Here is a 20,170-nt window from a genome sequence, read left to right on the forward strand (position 1 = left end):
TGCCTCATACAAAGCCTTCTTGCTGTAACCTCACAAGGTGGAAGGAGTGAGAGGGCTCTCTCTAGGTCTCTTTTATAAGGGCACTAATCCCATTCATGAGGGTTCCATTCTCATGCCCTGACCACCTCCCAAAGGCTCCACCTCCTCATGCCATTTTATCAGGGATTAGATTTCAACATGAATTTTGGGGGCACACGAACATTCGGTCTACAGCAAATGGTTTCACTTGCTTTAAAATTTGTTCAAGTTTCTTTGCGCTTTATTCTTGCTGTTCCTAAAGCATCAGCAGAGTTTTCCTTTGAGACAAACTTCAGTAATGTGCAGCACCGTAGGGCCTCCAACAATTGTTTTCTGCGTATTAGAGTGAAAATTCCTAGGTCAAATACGTTAGTGTCCTAATTATAGAATAAGGTGCTTTGGATATATATTAACTTTTTAAAAATGCTACAATGCCATTGAATTTAATGTAATATAACCCATAAGGAGCTTGTTCACATGAAGTGGTCTAGCTCAAATTTGCTTTGTGTTTTTAGCAAGATTTGCAGGAGGTATTTGGTCTGGCAATGTTCAGTTGTGTGGAGTTTGTCTACAAGTAGCCATATTTCTGTAATTCAGTTAAGAAATAGAAATGCTTGTATAACTTCTAGGTTCTTTACCAAATAATTGATAAGAAATATGACAGTGTTTGTTCCTTCCCCCAGAGATTTAGGAATAAAACATCTCATTGGTGATACATTTTAGAGCACAAAGAGCCCTTTCCATCTTCAGATATTTTCCCTTGGAGAATGTATACATTTTCTACCTTGGTTAAAATGTCCATAATACACAGTTGTGTTAAGAATTTCCAAAGCCTTTTCAAATACTTACTCCTTTGATTGATGTTGGATGAAGAACCAGATAGGAATTTTTAACACAAAGATTATGAATGCACAACAGACTCCTAAGTTTTGTTAAATCTAGCAATTAACTCAAATATAGAAAATTATATAAAAATAAATTGATTTTTTCATCAAATTGAAGCTTTATTTTTTCAGAATGGCTATGCATATAGATATGGCAAAGACCTCCCAGAAAGGTTGGAGGTGGGGAGAAAGACTGAAGAAAAGGAAGCACATTCTATAAATCTGTGTATGTTAACAGGCTCAATTCTTAATGGGTTATTCACTATTACTAACAAATGTCAATGGCTCCTACATTATAAAAAATAAAATGTTAGCAAGAAATTTTCTAGCTAGAAGACTAAAATAATTCAAGTATTTCTTCCTCTGCAACAGCTCTTCATGAAAGTCCCACTGATGAAGTGTCAGTGTTCCCAGGATTTCCGTCTCGGTACTGTCTCCACTAAACTGGATTCCTTGCCTGGGTCATCTTATTCCCACCATATCACCTTCCACTTCTACTTTGCCAAGTTCTCAATCATCATGTCTAGCCTTGTCCTGTCTCCTGAGCTTCATGCTTACATATTCCACTGACCCCTGAACTCCACCTGAATGACCAACGTCAACTTGCTCAGTGCTGGCCTTGCCCTTACCTGAAACCCTTTGCCCACTAGACCTCCCCATCCCCATTCAGTTGTTGTGTCAAAAGCTTGGAAGGCATCCTGAGTTCTTCTCTTGCCTTCACATCTACAATCAACCTGGTGGGGTGTCCTCCCAATACCACCTCCTAGATATTTCTCAACAATAATCCTTCCTATTACTGTCTGTAGCGCCTCAAACTTGCCTGAACTTTTGCGTTTCCATCCTAATGGTCTCCCTCTTTTTAACCCCCCCCCCCTTTCAACTTGTCCTCTGAGCTTAGTTTTCAAAGCCACAAAACTTCCTTTCTTGCACTACCGTGCCTTCTCCCCCTCCGGTTAAAACAGACATTTCCCTAGTACCTAAGGAATGAAGGACCTTGAACTGCAGTTGAGCAAGCACCCTGCCTAACCCACCAGCACATCTCCTGTGCTCTCACCTAAACCCAGGGCTCCATCTGTATTGTTTTACTTCACTTAGCTTTCTCTCTGCAAATCCTGTTCATACCTGTGCATTCATTCACACAGAGCTCTTCCATGGAGCCTTTCTGAATATTTCTCAGATGAGGGAGCTACTCAGAATGTGCCCCTGTTGTATGACAACTTTTCCTCTCAGGCTGTCTCTGGGACCACACTATCCAGTTGTGCTGAGTCCTGCAGAAGGGGCTCCTAAAGTGTGAGATACAGCTGCTCTTCCTCTACGGGCCAAACCATGTACCTTTGAAGCTCAGCGTGCACCAAGGCGCCCAGTGGCCCTGGGCCTCTTGCCTCGACAGTCTCCCTGTATCACAAGAGCTTCCTGAAAATCAGGCCCCTGTAGTCCAGAGCTCTGTGTCCACAGCTCCAGCACATGGTCGACATGGCAATAAATGTTTGTTTACTGAAGGCGTGAGCGAATGAAGAGACTTTTTCAGTTCCCTGTCCTTGGTTTTGTTTTTGATAGGTTTAAAATTGGGAATGGAGCAGGACACCTGGGTAATGATCTCCGAACAGGGTGAGAAACTCTATAAAATGATGTGCAAACAAGGAAATCTGATCAAAGACAGAAAAAGAAAGCTGACTACATTCCCTAAATGCTTCCTTGGAAGGTAGGGTTGGAAGTCTGGGTGCGAATATTGTTTTTACATATTTTCACTATTTTGTGTTAATTTTCTTTGTTTGTTTTTCTTTAAAAATATTCTCCTGAGCAGTTTTGAATATTTCTTTACTATCAAACTTTTCTGGACCACAGTGGGGTGAGGGAATGGGCATGCAGCTGGGAACCATGCAAACCTAAGGCATTTGTCCATTCATTCATGACTTTAGTAAGTTCTGGTGTACTGTGTTCCAAGGGCGAGGCAGAGGCTGGGCAGGCAGGTGGGTTTGCCTGTAGGGGACAGTCTGGCAAGGACATGAGTACAGGGCCCGAAAGATAGAAAATGCTAGAGAACTAAAGAAACATAGTCTAAGTTACCAATTTAAAATTTTGACAGCCAGGCTCAGGATGAAGGGCTATAAATAAAGAGTCTGAAAAAGTGGGTCATGCGAGGGGGCGGGCACAAAGCAAGAGGAAGGGAAGTCGCTTGAGTGTTTAGCTTAGATGGACTGTGGGTGTCCTTGGGTTTTTGCAGACAACTGTGCGTGGGGAATCCCTGCTGGGTTAAACAGGCAGGGCCACAGGGAAGGGCAGTGCCTCAGGTACATATAGGTAGTCCAGGCTTTGGGTTGGATTCTTCCTATACATTATATCTGATCCTCAAACACATACTTATATTTTATAAAGATTCAGGAACTAGGGATCAGGAAGTTCTGTCCTTTAGCTATCTTTAATATCTGTTGTATACTCTTTAGTCCCAAATTTGCCTTTATGTGGATAGTAACCTTATAATTGAAGCTGCTGTAAGATTTTCCCTTTGTGTTTTTCAAAGTCTCCACAAGTTAAATAGTTATTAAGTATGGTTTAGGTAAGTCTGAATGTATGGACATGGGTTTTCTAGAGGAGTCCAATTTAAATAACTGCAGGCTTTGTGTATATGAAAAGTGTATGTTGCAATACACTGAAAATAGTCCCTTCTGTTTTGAGACTCCTTTCATAGCTGCTTGATGGATACATGGCACAGATAGACTTCCTGGGGGGAAAATTAACTGTTTAACCTTTTCATTGGGTTTCTGCTGCAGTGAATTTGTGTCATGGCTGTTGGAAATCGGAGAGATTCACAGGCCTGAAGAAGGTGTTCATTTGGGACAAGCTTTATTAGAAAATGGAATTATACACCATGGTAATTATTTTATTAACTGCTTATTTATTCTATTCATCCATAGATTGCCTGTATCTTAGTTCCATTGATTAGTTTAGTTTATAATAATTCTCCACGTTATAGGATGCTTATGTTTTTTTCAACATTTTTGAATGGCTGATATGTACAGAACCATGTTTCAGGGAGTGAAGGTTTATGGTGATGTATTTGCTAACTTTAAAATGAACTACAACATAGGCAAGAATCAGAAATACAAATGTGTGTGTTGTGGGATCTCAAAGGAAGGGATGGCGAGTTCTAACTAGAGTCTTTAGGAATGCTTCACGAGGGAGCTGGGGTTAATGTTGGGCATTGTAGAATGAATAGAACTCGTCCAGGGACAGGGCAGAAGGACATTCCACCCCAAGGAATATTATATGGCGCTCGGGCATGGGAGTGGGGAAGTTCATGGCCGCGTCTTGGGGAACTAGCTCTGTCTCGTGTGGCAAGACAGTATACTTCCATGATGCATATACTAGGGAGGGGGTGGGGTGAGAAAGGCAGGCGAACACCAGACCCAGATCTCACCTCCCTGGCTGTACTGTCTCTGGCTGATTCTGAATATGAGAAGCTGGTGGACACTTTTAAGCAAAGGAGTGAGCAGACTTGGTTTAAAGCTAACAGATGCAGCAGTGTGGAGCCTAGAGTAGACAGTAGAGATTTCAGGGAGCCCTTTGCATTGGGGCCCATCCCATCCCAGGAGTGAGCGGCCCAGGGCGTTGCCAGGGTGTGTCAGTGGGCACGAGGAGAAGGGCCCATGCAGAGATTCCGGTGAAGCTGAAACAGCCTATTTGATAGCTGGCTGAGGGAGATGAAGAGTGAAGAGCAACATCAGATTATTCTGAGCTTTCTCTTTGGGTGACAGGAAAAGCTCATGAGGAGGAGGAACAGGTTGGGGAGAAAATAAAGATCTGCTGTGGGTTGGATATGAGACAGCCATGGGGAAGGGCACAGCCAAGGTTGAAAATGTGCATAAAGCTCGGGGTGGAGAGAGGGAGAGATGGATTTGGGAATCATTTCGACAGAGTTATCAGATTGCTCAGAACATCAATACGAAACAACAAACAAAAAACAAGAAAGCAATGATAGTGAGACTAAGAACAAAAGCCTGAAGAAAGTCTAATGCAAAACGTGGCAGAGGAGGAAAGGACCTGAAATTAGGGATAAATGTGGACATTTGGCTGTGTATTTTGATGTTCATTTCCTTTCTGACTTATAATGGGATGCGAGCAAACTAGGTCCTCCCAATCCCCCCCCCCCACACACACACACTGGTGCTGCTGGTCATGTACAGCCATCTATCCAGATAGGCATCCTCTGGAATTCCTTTCCCTTCCTCTGAAAAGAAAACAAAGAAATCAACAACAGAAGATTTTTTGTTTGGAAGGAATATCAGAATGGGAGAATTTAGTCCTAATCAGTTTATCTCCTCTATTTCAGACACCACATTTCTCCAACAATACAATTTTGAAAAAGAAATAGGAGATAAATTCTGGATCAAAATTTATTTTGAAATCTCAAATGCAAGAACCTTTTGATTATTTAACTTGTGAGAATTTAAATCTTTTTGAACAGTGGTATTTATAAGTGGAATAACTCTTTTACTCTCTATTAATACTGTTCTGTTCACCACAGTTTGATTTTAGTGGCCTATGCTGTTACTGTTTGTGGGATTTGATCAGTTGTAATGTCAGATTTGACATACAGAATTTTTGTCACTGGAAATAATATATTTTTTTAAGTGTTTGAAACTAACAGATTCCCCCAAACTGGGGGTGCGAACATATTATGCAATTTCACATTAATAATTTTATTAGAATGAAGAAATATGAGCCACAGGTGCTAGTTTCATTAGTATGTGGTTCCAGTTGCATTTTAGTGAAACTAGAATTCCTAAAATAAAGTTGAATGAACCGTCTGTTTTAAGGAAAGCAAGCAAACAGAGGTAGAAAGTAGACTGTTGTTGCTGTCATTTGAGAACTTCACCTGAGGCAGAGCCCTGCTATACCAGGAATTCAGGGGTAGAAGCGCATGTGCTTTCTCTGTGATATGCTGATGATATTCTTCTTGCCTGGCACTACTATTTACATTGTAAATGCTAATATGAGAATTCAGAGACCTCATTGCTTCTATCCACTGGTGTGCTGAAGTTGGTTTGTATGAGCTCAAGAGAGTGGGTAATTAATTTTTTTTTAAAATTGCAAGGTGGTTGTTAACCATATCTATTATTAAAATAGACGTTATAGAAACATATAAATACATAAATTATAAACAAAGGTAATACATTCTTAAAATGCATCACTTCCTAATTATTTTACATATATTATATAAACATATAACTACATAAATTGTAAACAAAGGTAATATATTCTTAGAACTCATCTCTTCCAAACTGTTTTACTGTTCACCATGCTCTTTGTGTTACTTATATCTATTATTTCTGTGTGGTGGTGGAAATACTAGATAATAGTGTGTCAACACATGTCTAACTCTGTGTTCAGTGACTTTGTTTTAGTACCTTGCATTTGGCCATTTCAGGAGTATTTATACCACGGAAATCTGGCGAATGCTACAAATAAGAGCCCCTTCTTCCCTCCCACCTAGAAAGTCAGTTGTTCAATATTTACCAGTGCACCCTGGTAACATCACATGGTTGTTGAAAAGATGGCAATAAGCAGCCTTTCTCACAAGATGACCTGAACTCAGTCGGTTAATAAACCCTTTTTCCATGTTCAAGAAGTTGAGGGAGTAGACTTGAATGCAGAACTATTTACTGTTTTTCCAGGGCAACAGCTAAGAGTTGCAGATTAACCCAAGATTAATTCTCGAAGTCACAGGAGTTTGCTTAATGGGCTAGCACTCCATTTTGAATAGGTTAAACCACCACTTGCTTTATTGTGGCAAGAGGCATTTGGGCCCAACATTTTCTTGAATTTTGGAATATCAAGACAATTTATTTCAGTGAATCTTAAGTGATAGAAGTGGGAGTAGGTAGATTGCATAAGAGAACTCAATAACTGGTCTTGAAAGACGCCATAGGAGTTAAAATATTTCTCTCGAATTTTTTTTTCCACACATGCTTTTTTATTTTGGGGTTTAATTTGGAAAAAAGGATGTCAAAAGCCTGTGTTGTTTATCTTTTATTGGGGGGCGGGGTCAGCAATCCTGTCTCAATTTTACGGCTACAAGCCATGCACATGGTTTGGAGAGTTTGGGATAAAATAGCTGAAACTTCTCGTGTGTGTGTGTGTGTGTGTGTGTGTGTGTGTGTGTGTGTGTGTGTGTGTGTGTTTACAAGCCTTTTGGCATTTTGTTTCTGGATTCACCAAATGTAGTTCATGTGATTTAATTCCAACAGCTTTTCCTCCCCCTTCAACATTGTTAACAAAAAGTAAAGGTCAGAGTCTTCAACCTAATCATGAAAATAGAGGCCATTGCAGTAAATGATCTCTTCTGCAAATTTGCGTTCCCTGTAAAAAAAACATTTACATGTAAACTCTGAACTTCAATTTTAAGTTTTTGCTTTCTAGAACAGTCATTTTTAAAAAACTTAACAGTCTGTAAAATAACTTCTGGAAAAAAGAATATTTGAGAGGAAGTTTAAGAGGAGTCTTTATTATGAAAATCTTATCATAAGGATGCGAGTGAAGAGTGACCACTGTCATTTTCCACTGAGAAAAATAAAAAATTGAGTGACATGAAAGAAAATTTCTAATTTCCTCATTTTTACATTTCTCAGTGTAAGAAAACTTAAAATGTTGGAATCATTTGCATAGCGAAATTATGCAATCTGCTCTGGAGAGCTAAATACAGGGTAAATGGTCAAGACTGGTGTATGTGTGGTCTTGGCTTTATCACTGTGGGATAAAACAGATAAATGTTAAAATTCACTTCTAGAGCTAAAACTCAAACCATAACTCACTAATTGGAATAGTGAAGGGTACTGTTTGCTCGACTTTGTGGCATTGTAAAGAAATAGAAAACACACACTTGTATATTTATATAAATATATAAACACACTACACACAAATGCATATAATATGCTAGATCAATGTTAATAACCTCAATTTAGTTCTTAAGTCATTGTATGGAAATGGTAAATGTACTGTATAACCAAATCTTATCATGAATCTTACTGTCTAAATACTGGATTTGCATTACTGTGTTAGGAAAAGAAAAGCTTTTGGTAAAACTAATGTTCAGTATTTGGGAATATGAGTTTCACAAATGTACTTGTTTTTAGCTGCCACTTTTTTAGGTTGGCAGTATTTTAATACATTGTTTTTATGTTCTTAGTTACTGATAAACATCAATTCAAACCAGAACAGATGTTATATAGATTTCGCTATGATGACGGAACATTTTATCCAAGAAATGAGATGCAGGATGTGATTTCAAAGGTAACAGCTTCTATAACCTTTTGTCGATAGCAGAATTCATGTGATACTTTAACAAGATAAAATGCTGTTGAGAGATTTAAAATATTCTTCTGGTACAGAAGTTTTTTAAATGACATACATAAGCAAACCTCTCAATTTTGTCTTGCTAGTGTAAGAATTCTAATGTTAAATCATTATTCTCTTATCTAGTTCTAAATGGAAATAATGCAGCTGCATCATTCAGAAGTTTTTTATCATTGAAAGCTATTTCACATGTAGCAATAAGTGGTCATGATATGTGAATAAATGAAAACTACAAATATATAAAATTAATGTAACATTTTTTGTACACTTGACAAAATTTATATTGACATGCAGTGAACCAATAGTATGATATATTGCTGATGATAGATCTATTTTCTGTTTATTTTAATGTTTTAATTGATTTTAGAGAGAAAGGAAGGGGGAGAGAAAGAAAGGGGAGAGAGAAGGAGAGGGAAACATTGATGAGAGAGAAACATGGATTGGCTGTTTTCTGCATTAATCCCCACTGGGGATCGAGCCTGCAACTCCAGCATGTTCCCTGACCAGGAACTGAACCGGTGACCTCTTGGTGCATGGGAAAATGGTCAACCCACTGAGCCACACTGGCCAGGCAGATTTATTTTCTGTTTACATTCCATCTTTTTATTTTCTATTTTAAGAAAAATAATTTGAAAAATCCTTTGTATATGTATATATCATACGTGTATGACAAATTCATGGCACAATTTAATCCTATTTTAATTATTTAAGTTACATTATTTTTATGAGTTACAACATATGCATTATATTGGAATGTAATATTTGAATAACTTTTATATTGATTGAGATTGTGTAATGATTCCAGAATGTCAGTGGTGGATAAATACATTTATTTCAGAATGTCATTTGTATATCCTTTTAGTGTTCTTACTTGCTTTTGACATATCTTTATTTTATAATAGGGTGTAAGATTATATTGCCGTCTTCATAGTTTATTTACTCCAGTGATAAGGTGAGTCTGGTTTCTAATTTCTGGGCAACTTATATATCTGGAAATATTTGTATTGCATATTAAGTAAACATTATCTGGCTAGAAATTGTTGGCTTATTATTTTTTTTCCAAAAGTGAAAATTTTACTTTTAAAAATTATTTTAAGTAATAATTTATCTTAAAAATATTCCTAAATTTTCTGTGGCTCTAAATATATAATTTCTGCCACTCTTTATTCTGACTTCTAAAATTACTTGCCATTAATTCACAGTAAATTATAAACTTGATAATGAAATGATCCATATTTAGTTAATATTTAATAAATAATAGTAGACTGGGAGATTTGGAGATATGGTTTACTATAAATATTTACCATTATGATTACTTGTCTATTAATTTTTACATTAAATTGTGTAATCTGATCTTAGATGTGTATTTTATTTTACAGTATTTCTTTCTAATGGTCTTTAATTCAAAGAAAAGATTTTATACTTGAAAATGAAGAATCACTTTGGAGTTAATAAATACAATTTAATAATTTTATTCTTCACGGTGTTTTTCCTTCTGAAGAGATATGCTTTTTATTATTTTAAAAAAGAGAGCAATAATGCCTTTTATTTTTTAAGAGGAATCAGGATTAATTTTCAGTTTATCTCTTTAGAAAGACAACAGAAAACTTTGAGTTTTGTGTTATGGTTAAACATAGAGGAGACCATCCAGCAGTATTATTGTGCTTTGTAAAGTGCACTGATATACACTATATATGTAATATACTATATATGTAATATACACTAACTGATAGAGTGTAATGTAATGTTAAGCTAATTTCAAATGGCCAGATATCATACAGAGTTTATTGACTTAAACATATTTTTCACACAAAAATATGGATGTACTATTTCCAGAATGAATATAGAGGCTTTTCAGTTGTGGCTATAGAATCCACATGTTTGATGTACACTGTTGCTATTTTATTTTATTTTTTTTATAATATATCTTTATTGACTTCAGAGAGAGGAAAGGAGAGGGAGACAGAGATAGAAACATCAATGATGAGAGTCATTGATCGGCTGCAGCCCGCAACCCGGGCATGTGCCCTCACCGGGAATCGAACCCTGATCTCTTGGATCCTAGGTCGACGCTTAACCTCTGAGCCACACCCGGCTGGGCGACTGTTTCTAGTTTTTATTGTGGTTTCCAATTCCAAGGAGATGCAGAGCTTAATTAAAAATAAAAACATTTCAGAAGTTGTTTAAGTGTATTGGAATGCCCATTAACGCTTCATAGAGAACACACTGCAGGTTCTGGGGGAGAAGGCAGGATCTTACCCATCACTCCTGAAAGTGCCCCGTCCACTTGCACAGGAAGGCTTCACAGCGTAAAAAAAGGGGAAAAGAACCAATATTTGTTGATTCTCTGGCAAAGATTACCTGCAAATACTTTGGATAATTTAATACTAAAAGATGTTTGCTTAACTTGATAGCAAGTGGGTGCTTATTTTTATTTTACTGCTAAACTAATAAAAAACAGTAATGGATAAATTTTTCATGTCACCTGTGTAAATGTAGAGTTTATATGTGAGAAAATGTGTTCTGAAAATATATTTTAGGCATATGGAACTTCTTATCGAGAAAGTTATAGTCAGTGAGAGCTGATAAGAAGGAATTGTTCTTTGGCTAGAAGTGACAATTGTTTATGCGTTGTCAAGGGAAATTTTATGGGAAAAAAGTCCCATAAAACAGATGGAATGTATGATAGTCATGCTTTTAATATGTGTGAACTCAGCTTATGAAAAGAAAAATTACTTGGGTGAAGAACACATGGTATTCAACCTTCTTCTTTCTCATAATGCTTCTGGGGACCAAGAAGAAATGGATTATGAGGTATCAACAAGGAGATAGTGTTAAGATTTTAAAAATCTGCCGTCGATGACTGGCTAACCTAGTGCATTTACTATTGAAATCTCAGAAATTTCAACCCTGTTTCAGGGAACTCTTTATGAGAGTGGGTAAAATGATGTAAATATTAATTGTAAATCTCTGACAGAGGCTAGAAAACTGAATTTAGTTTATCACTTCAAGTTGTTTACAATTTGGATTTTTTTGTCATTTTGGAAAGACTGTCACTTTCTCGTTCCCCTTTTAAATTTTTTAAAAATTTATTGATTTGAGAGAGAGAGAGAAAGAGAAACATCAACCTGTTGTTCCACTTATTTATGCATTCTTTGGTTGACTCTTGCCTGTGCTCCAACTGGGGTTTGAACTCACAACCTTGGTGCATCAAGATGACACTCAACCAACTGAGCTACCTGGCTAAGGCTCTCATTCCCTTTTGATCCAGGTCTACAAACTTAATGAATTGTTGATTTTTGTCTTTGGGGCCTTGTTCTGATCATTAGCACCTTGTTGTATCCAACTAAACTTAGACTAATTTCTCAGATCTAGGAAGTGTACTGAAAGGAGTCTGATGTGGAGATACTTGACTACCTTGGTTCCCTGGGGATGTGGTGTCATTGTGACAAAATGAATGACCCGGTTATCAGTGTATTTACCATAGGATAGACCTGCGGTCTTCTAGTACAGCTGAGCCAAATGAGCACTTCTTCAGAGCAAGTCCAGTCTTCCCCGAGAAGTCAGGAGAGGGAATTAAATGGATTGCTTTCTTCTCCATATTTTGAGATGTTTCGTAGAATCTATCTTGATTTAAAGGGGAAAATTTTATTATTCTTTTATTAATGAGATATTATATTTCTAGGTAAGTTATTACCAGGTAATGTAAAGTACTAATCTATTTAGATATAAAAGAAATGTCCTATTTTGTTATCATTGTGGGTTTCTTCTATTGGTATGAGCTGATGAAGGAGTTTTCAGGTATTGTACAGACCATATAAACCTCTCTTATTTTCACATCGATTCAGATTACATTGAGTAAATGTTCCTGTTGCACATATCAAATGAAATGTTTCCGTGTGCTCACTGATCTCCTTCCTTAATGTTTTTGGTTTCTTTTTTTCTTTATAGAGATAAAGATTACCATTTAAGGACCTATAAATCTGTAGTCATGGCCAACAAACTGATAGACTGGTTAATTGCACAGGTAAATAGACAAATAAGAGTTGCTGAGTTATGGTCACTGTTGATGTAAATTTAAGCACGTAATTTAGGTACTTTTTTTTTTTAATCCCCACCCACAGATACACAGTGAAATAACTTGACTGATTCATACAACTAATGTGAAGCAGAGTTAGAATTTGAACCAAGATAATCTATTTGACTTCAGAGTCTTTAGCTTAATTTTTATGCTACATTGTCTTTCAATGTTCTTATTTTTAAATGATCAGATGAGATACTTAGTAAAAAAAACAAAAAAACATAATTTGAATATCACTGAAAAGAAGCAATCAATGGACATAGACTAAAATTTTTTGCATTTTTTTTACTGTTTTAAAGTATCTGTTTATTAGTCTTAACAAGTTATTCTAATCTTCCTCGACTTTTTTCTCTGTTGGATAATAATTGTGCTTGAATACTATGAGCTTTAATAACCATCTCCATACATTTTAAGTAGGAAAGTACAAAATTTGTTGTTTAAAGTTTTGGAACATGAAATTTCTGTGTAATAAAGTTTAATTCTATAATAGCGTATGTTGGAGAAAGTACCAAAAATTGTGATAATTTAGAAGTGAGATGAAGAAATACTAGATGAGAGTGTTCACACAGAAATGGCATTGACAGAGAGAAGATAGATTAGGGAGACTACCTAAGTGCTAAAAGGACTAGGAAAAATGAGATACTATGTGGAAAGCACTTCTTAAATTGTAAAACATACAACTCTAAGGTTATATACACACATACACACACATATACACTTACATTTTCATACATATGAATCTATACTTATATGAATAAAGTAGATCCTGTGACAAGAGGTTGCACTGGGCTTTCTCTACGGGTTTATATGCTCTGATTACTTTTTTGGGAATATAATGAAAGAGAAGCTTGCATTTGCTGGTTCAGCCAAAAATTTTACTCTAATAGTTTTACCAGTCACCCTACACTAGTAAGTTTCTTTAGGGGTGTTTAAAGAGCAAGACCATTTTTTGGAAGGGAAGTGATAGCTGAGATCATGCATAATGATTTACTTAGCTTTATTTTAAAGTGATTTCAATATATAGGATATTTCCTTGATGTATAATTAGGATACGAGATTGAAGGAGTAAGACAAAGGAGTCATTTTTGGTAGCCATAAATTTTAGCTACTTATATGTTTTCATATTTAATAAAGTATGGTTTTTCTCAAGAAATATTAAATCTTTGTTTTTCATTTAATATCAAAAGATGTTTTCTTTATCAAGTAAATGATTTATAGCAATTAGACATATTGTGGGCTTATGCAAGCAATGAATACCATAATATATAAATGGCTTTGCCCGTTTAGTGCTGGGAATATCAAATGTAGTAAAGATGCAAGCCTTCGGTTGCCTATTAACCTGTCCACTGCTTTTACGGTTAACAGGGGGATTGCCGCACCAGAGAAGAGGCCATGATATTTGGGGTTGGACTCTGTGACAATGGATTTATGCACCATGGTAAGAATTTTTATTCTGGAAGCTTATATAGTTCACTGTTTTGTTTTTGTTAGGATACTGGGAATATGTCAGTTTTCCAGTGAAGTCATTCAGAGGTGAACCAGCAAGACTATCTGGGCCTTGCCATTGTCCATGTCTCAACATAAAACCCCAAATTTCTACTGTGCTGTGGGACCACTGCCTCCCCCCCTCTAGCTCCTTGGCTTAATGAATCAACCTGTCCCAACAAAGTACTCTTCAAGGTACTAAGGAAAGATTAATGGAAATAGAAAAGATTTCTCTTTTAACACATTTTCACTGCTGTCAAGATCTTGCAGAATACAAATTCTTTCTATTGGTATTTAGCCTTATTTTTAAAAGGCTTATAAAATATAAGCCTTGTATCATTAGGATATGTGAGCAATCTTAGGGATTTGGGGGAAATTATTAATGTTCATATGAAAGGGAAAGAACTGACCTTTGCAAAAATAAGGTTATTTGAGAATAATGCTTTGAAACAAATGAACTAAGAATTAATGGAAACTAAAATCACATTTCACCCAGAAGACATATTTCTGGTTTCAAGTGTTAGAACAAAGTGAGCACAATGGGAATTGCTCAGATACACAAAGACAACACTTAATCCATTTGAATTTTCCCATAATTGTGCACAATATTAAAAACATACTTAAAATGTTTACTACAAATTCAAAACATGGTAGTTTTCTATATTTTGGATTGTATACATTTTTACTCAATATGATCTTTTATTTAAATTTAGGCTTTAATCTGGAAAGTTAAAGACTTGGTTAACTACAAAACTAACACTGAAAAAAGTATACCTTGTATTAAAATACTCAAAATCCTTTAGGTAACAGTAGCTTAAAGGAAATATTGGCTTGAAATTACAGAAAGAAATAGAAAAATATCTTATGGATATTAGTGAATGTAACTTGTTCTAGGCGTATAAAATTGAGGCCATGGCACAAGTATTACTTTAATGAATGTCTTTCAGTTTGGACAAGGAGTTTGATTTTTGGATTAATTGAAACAATTTGAATCTCTGATTCCTTAGTCCTTGAAAAAAGTGAATTCAAAGATGAACCTCTACTTTTCCGTTTTTTTGCGGATGAGGAAATGGAAGGATCCAATATGAAACATCGACTTATGAAACATGATTTAAAAGTTGTGGAAAATGTTATAGCTAAATCATTATTGGTAAGTTTATTAATATGTTATATACATTTTCTCCTCGGTTAGATATTAGCAGGAGGTTACATAAACATGTTTGGTGATATATATTATTTCATTCTGTTGGATTTACAAACTTTTTTCCTACTTGCCTTACTAATAATGTTAATATTTTGCATTTCAGATTAAATCCAATGAAGGAAGCTATGGTTTTGGGTTAGAAGACAAAAATAAAGTTCCAATAATTAAGTTGGTAGAAAAGGGGTCTAATGCTGAGGTAATGTAAATTAGCATTTTTATTTAAATTTGTTGCCCATGATATATAAATCCAAAATTTCTAAACTAATTGAAATTAGCCTTTTAGTAACCTTATTGAAAATAATGTTTCTGAGTAATTTGATTCTGAGGTTCTAACAAATACTCTTGAGATCTGTGAGAGGGGTCATGTCTGGGTACTCAGGTGTAGTTTTGGGGTGGGATTGGAGATATCTACAGCTGTCAACTTCTTGACCTCCTGGGAGGCCAAATGCCCTTAGGACTTCCCTGTTCACTGATTCTAGCCTGGAACCCTGTGGAAATTGTGTAGGTTGGGACTGTTCCTCAAGATAGAAGTTTCTTCCATTAATTCAAAGGCTCTGTCTTCTATTTTCCTTTCGCTTTTGATTGTCATATAAATACAACTTCCATCAGTAAAGCACAATCTTTGATTTATTTTTTTCATTTTAATTCTGATTGATGTTCTCTCACCTCACCAGCCTTTTAAACCAAGACATTTAGTCATTTCATTCATTCTTTTGGATTTATTTATTTGGTACCTATTGTATGCTAGGTGGGGTTCTAGGCTATGGGAATACAGCAATGAACAAAACAGACAAAATTTCCTGTCCTCATGGAACCTACTTTCCAGTGTTATAAACCAAGTTTATCAGAGTTAAAGTTTTCTCACCTTGCTTCCTGACTTGTAAGATGCTTATTCCCCCAGCAAACTTTTCAATATTTCAATCTTTAATAAAGAATGTGATAGTAAATGAAACATGGCTTTTAACTTTGAATCTGTTTAGTTAGTAGTAAACTGTCACCCATCCTCTCACCTGCTAATGCCCAAAGTCTCTTGTGCAAGACAAAGCTTCATGTGCAGCACATTAATGTCAAACAAAATAATTCTGGTCAACTCATACTCTGTTAGTGGGCCTGGTCATCAGATGACTATTTTTAGTAATTTTCTGTGAGAAGGAAATGTTTCTCCCAGACATTTTTAGAGGATGTTCCTAGAGCACAGCTTCATCTGACTATGCCTCTGATAAAACACCTTCTCCCAGGTTTTCATCACTTATCTGGTAACTAAAAGAGCATATAGTTTATAGGCAGTAGGTTTGGTTAAGACGAGTGACCTGGTTGGCATGGAGAGATAATGTCTATCTATCATCTATCTATCTATATCTATCTATCTATCATCTATCTATCTATCTATCTATCTATCTATCTATCTATCTATCTATCTATCTATCTATCTATCTATCTATCATCTATCTATCTATCATCTATCTATCTATCTATCTATCTATCTATCTATCTATCTATCTATCATCTATCTATCTATCTATCATCTATCTATCTATCTATCTATCTATCTATCTATCTATCTATCATCTATCTATCTATCTATCTATCTATCTATCTATCTATCTATCATCTATCATCTATCATCTATCTATCTACCTATCATCATCTATCATCTATCTATCATCTATCTATCATCTATCTATCTATCTATCATCTATCATCTATCTATCTATCATCTATCTATCTATCTATCTATCTATCTATCTATCTATCATCTATCTACCTATCATCATCTATCATCTATCTATCATCTATCTATCTATCTATCTATCTATCTATCTATCTATCTATCTATCATCTATCTATCTATCTATCTATCTATCTATCTATCTATCATCTATCATCTATCTATCTATCTATCTATCTATCTATCTATCTATCATCTATCTATCTATCTATCTATCTATCTATCTATCTATCATCTATCTATCTATCATCTATCTATCTATCTATCTATCTATCTATCTATCTATCTATCTATCTATCTATCTATCATCATCTATCATCTATCTATCTATCTATCTATCTATCTATCTATCTATCTATCTATCTATCTATCTATCTATCATCTATCTATCTATCTATCTATCTATCTATCTATCTATCATCTATCTATCATCTATCTATCATCTATCTATCTATCTAGCATCTATCTATCTATCATCTATCTATCATCTATCTGATTGTTGGCAGTATTACAGATGTCCCCTAATTTCCCGTTAGTCCCCCTCCTCGCAGCCCCTGCCCCACCCCAGGCTTTCACCACACTATTTTCTGTTTCCATTGGTTATGCCTATATGTGTATAAGTTCTTTGGTTAACCTCTTCCCGTCTCCCGCCCCCCACTCTGAGATATGTCAGCCTGTTCCATGCAGCCATGCCTCTGGGACTGTTTTGTTCATCAGTCAGTTTATTATGTTCATTAGACTTCACATATAAGTGAGATCATGTGATATTTGCCTTTCTCTGACTGGCTTATTTCACTGAGCATAATATTCTCCAGGTCCCTCCATGCCATTGCAATGAGTAAGAAATCCTCCATTTTTACAGCTCAGCCACTGATGGGCATTTGGGCTGTTTCCAGATCTTAGCTATTGTAAATAATGCTGCTATGAACATAGGGTTGCATATATTCTTTCTGATTGGTGTTTTGGGAATCTTAGGATATATTCCTAGAAGTGGGATCACAGGGTCAAACAGCAGCTCCATCTTTAATTTTTTGAGGAACCTCCATGCTGTTTTCCACAGTGGCTGCACCAGGAAGATTGGGATAATGCCTCCTTTGTCGTCTTTTCAGCGTCTTGTAGTCTGTGCTTGTTAGAGCACACTTCCTTGGAGTCTAGGACATTTCTCTCTCCTCCCTGGAGACACTTACGCTTTCTCAGGCTAATGATGCATATTTGGTTGCCATTGATGTCTATATTGAAGTTGAAACTCTCTGAGTTAATTGGATATACATGGAAAAGAAATTAACCTGCGATTTGACTGTAGTTAAAAGGATGAAATGATATTTTTAAAAAACCATAAAATACAGCAGAAGAAAAGGTCATAAGAGGAGTACAATGTTAAGTCATGGAGGGAGGAGGGAAGGGAGAATTTCAGTAAAGACGGGTGATGAAATTTAAAACTAGGTCAGAGAGAATAACTCTGTCGTCTCTCCCACAGTTTTGTTTTTTGAAGTTGTATAAAAGCATTGTAGATATGTTAAAATGTCAAAATCAATGTTATAGACCTTTTTAGATTCTAATTCTGGGGGAAAATAGTTCCCTTATTAAAATATAAGTTGACTTTATTATTATTATTTTTTATTTTTGTTATTTCTCTCTTAGATGGCTGGCATGGAAGTTGGAAAAAAGATTTTTGCTATTAATGGTGACCTAGTTTTTATGAGGCCTTTCAATGAAGTGGATTGCTTCCTGAAATCATGCTTAAACAGCAGAAAACCTCTAAGAGTTCTTGTGAGCACAAAGCCAAGGGAGTAAGTTGTACGATTTATGTGGGATTTTAAAAAATATATACATTAGGTGAATAAAATAGAAAAGTTAAGCAAATGTCTAGAATTAAACATGTCATTGCTTGAAACATTTAAACCTCACCAACATTGCTAATACTGGTCTTTAAATGATGGGAAAAGCTACATTGTTTATGGTGACAAAATGCTTGCTACTTGAATCAGGTAGTTTCAGCAGAAATAATCCTTTCCTTTTGCTGCCTAAATTTTCCTGGTCTGAGTTGGGTTGAGTCTGTCTATGAGTGAAGAAAACCAATAAAACACTTGATAAGAACTGCATTTCCCCATGTTCAGCTCTAAGAATTTCAGGGGCTGTGAGTTGATTCAACACACTTATATTTAAACGCTGAAAGGAGATGGGATCAAGACTGGGTGAAAACAAATTCCATGCTTGTGTGAATATAGAAATAGATCCATTCTTTAAAAATATATATCTGCCTATCTATATACCTATGATTAGAAAAAATTCATGTTTATCATAGTAAAGTCAGAGTACAGACTTATTCATTGGAAATTCAGTGTTAGTTGAATTTCTTAAGTACTGACACACATGTGCACAATCATATATTATAAAATGGGATATGCTTTATGATTTTTTCTTTTAGAAAAATTAATAAGATATTATGGATATACTTGGAAGACATTGTAAAGCATTGTTGGTCTCCTAGTCCTTATCAGGTTTCCATTTGTTTAACCAATGAAATAATAAAAATAATGTATATTAAGTACATATCATAATGTATTAGTGTATGTACGTACTATGGTTATATCAAAATTACTGTTTAAGACTTAATTATATTATTTGTCAGCAGTGATAAGCAACTTCATTAATTTTAAGATAAATGAAGGTTACCATGTCAAAAACAAAATGGTTTATTTTAACTACTTATAGGAAGATTTTGAGTATATATAATATAGTCTTCTTCCCTGCCTCAACATATTTATCCAGCAAGGCTTGGTACACTATTTATCTAAGACTTGAAGTGCAGTGTAATGGGCTAGATCATGTAGTGTTAATCAAGGTAGATGCTTCTACCAACAGCTTACCAAGGGTTCTGAAAGAGTAGACCTCATTAAAGTTACTCACTTAGAAGGACTTTGGGCTAGAGAGCAGCAAATAACCATAACAATGTCATCTCTCCAAAACTATGATCTAGTGACCCTCCCTTTCTCCCTGCCATCTAGGATAAGGCTAACCTAGTTGCCTACCTCTGGACACTTTGAGGACATTTAAGAAGAAAGGAATAAGGGAGTGGTATTCCAAAGCAATCACTGGTGACCATGAAGACTCTCCCAATGGCCCCGTGACCCCTAATTTAACCCTACAAATACTGGTCCACTGATCACAAACATTTCAAGAGGTAGAGGACTTGGAAGTCATCGGCTTGAAAACTAAATAGATAGGGCACATCCTCAGTCCTGGAAGTAGTTGCGAGATGAGCAGGGTTGGAACCTGGGGCTTCGGATTCTTCCCTCGGCATTCGTTGCACAGTGGCTGGAACTTGATATTTCTGGTTTAGGTTCAAGCCTCTCATCCACCACTTGCCGGCTAACTGCATTGCTTCAACATCCTAATCCATAAACAAACTGGGC

At 35.8% G+C, this 20,170-nt stretch overlaps 1 protein-coding gene across 1 annotated transcript in view; it reads left to right on the forward strand.

Moving 5' to 3' along the window:
* The window catches only part of PREX2 (phosphatidylinositol-3,4,5-trisphosphate dependent Rac exchange factor 2), a 179,432-nt gene that overhangs the window by 76,306 nt on the left and 82,956 nt on the right, over positions 1–20,170 (forward strand). Inside the window, exons 10-18 of the mRNA XM_087825421.1 lie at positions 2,460–2,604; positions 3,674–3,774; positions 8,089–8,192; positions 9,158–9,207; positions 12,207–12,282; positions 13,702–13,774; positions 14,829–14,971; positions 15,129–15,221; positions 18,396–18,544. Of these exons, the coding sequence (XP_087681547.1) occupies positions 2,460–2,604; positions 3,674–3,774; positions 8,089–8,192; positions 9,158–9,207; positions 12,207–12,282; positions 13,702–13,774; positions 14,829–14,971; positions 15,129–15,221; positions 18,396–18,544 (934 nt within the window). The remainder of the gene's footprint in view (positions 1–2,459; positions 2,605–3,673; positions 3,775–8,088; positions 8,193–9,157; positions 9,208–12,206; positions 12,283–13,701; positions 13,775–14,828; positions 14,972–15,128; positions 15,222–18,395; positions 18,545–20,170) is intronic.

The sequence above is a fragment of the Miniopterus natalensis genome, chromosome 16, assembly GCF_054644295.1.
Source record: "Miniopterus natalensis isolate mMinNat1 chromosome 16, mMinNat1.hap1, whole genome shotgun sequence".
NCBI classification, from domain to species: domain Eukaryota; kingdom Metazoa; phylum Chordata; class Mammalia; order Chiroptera; family Miniopteridae; genus Miniopterus; species Miniopterus natalensis.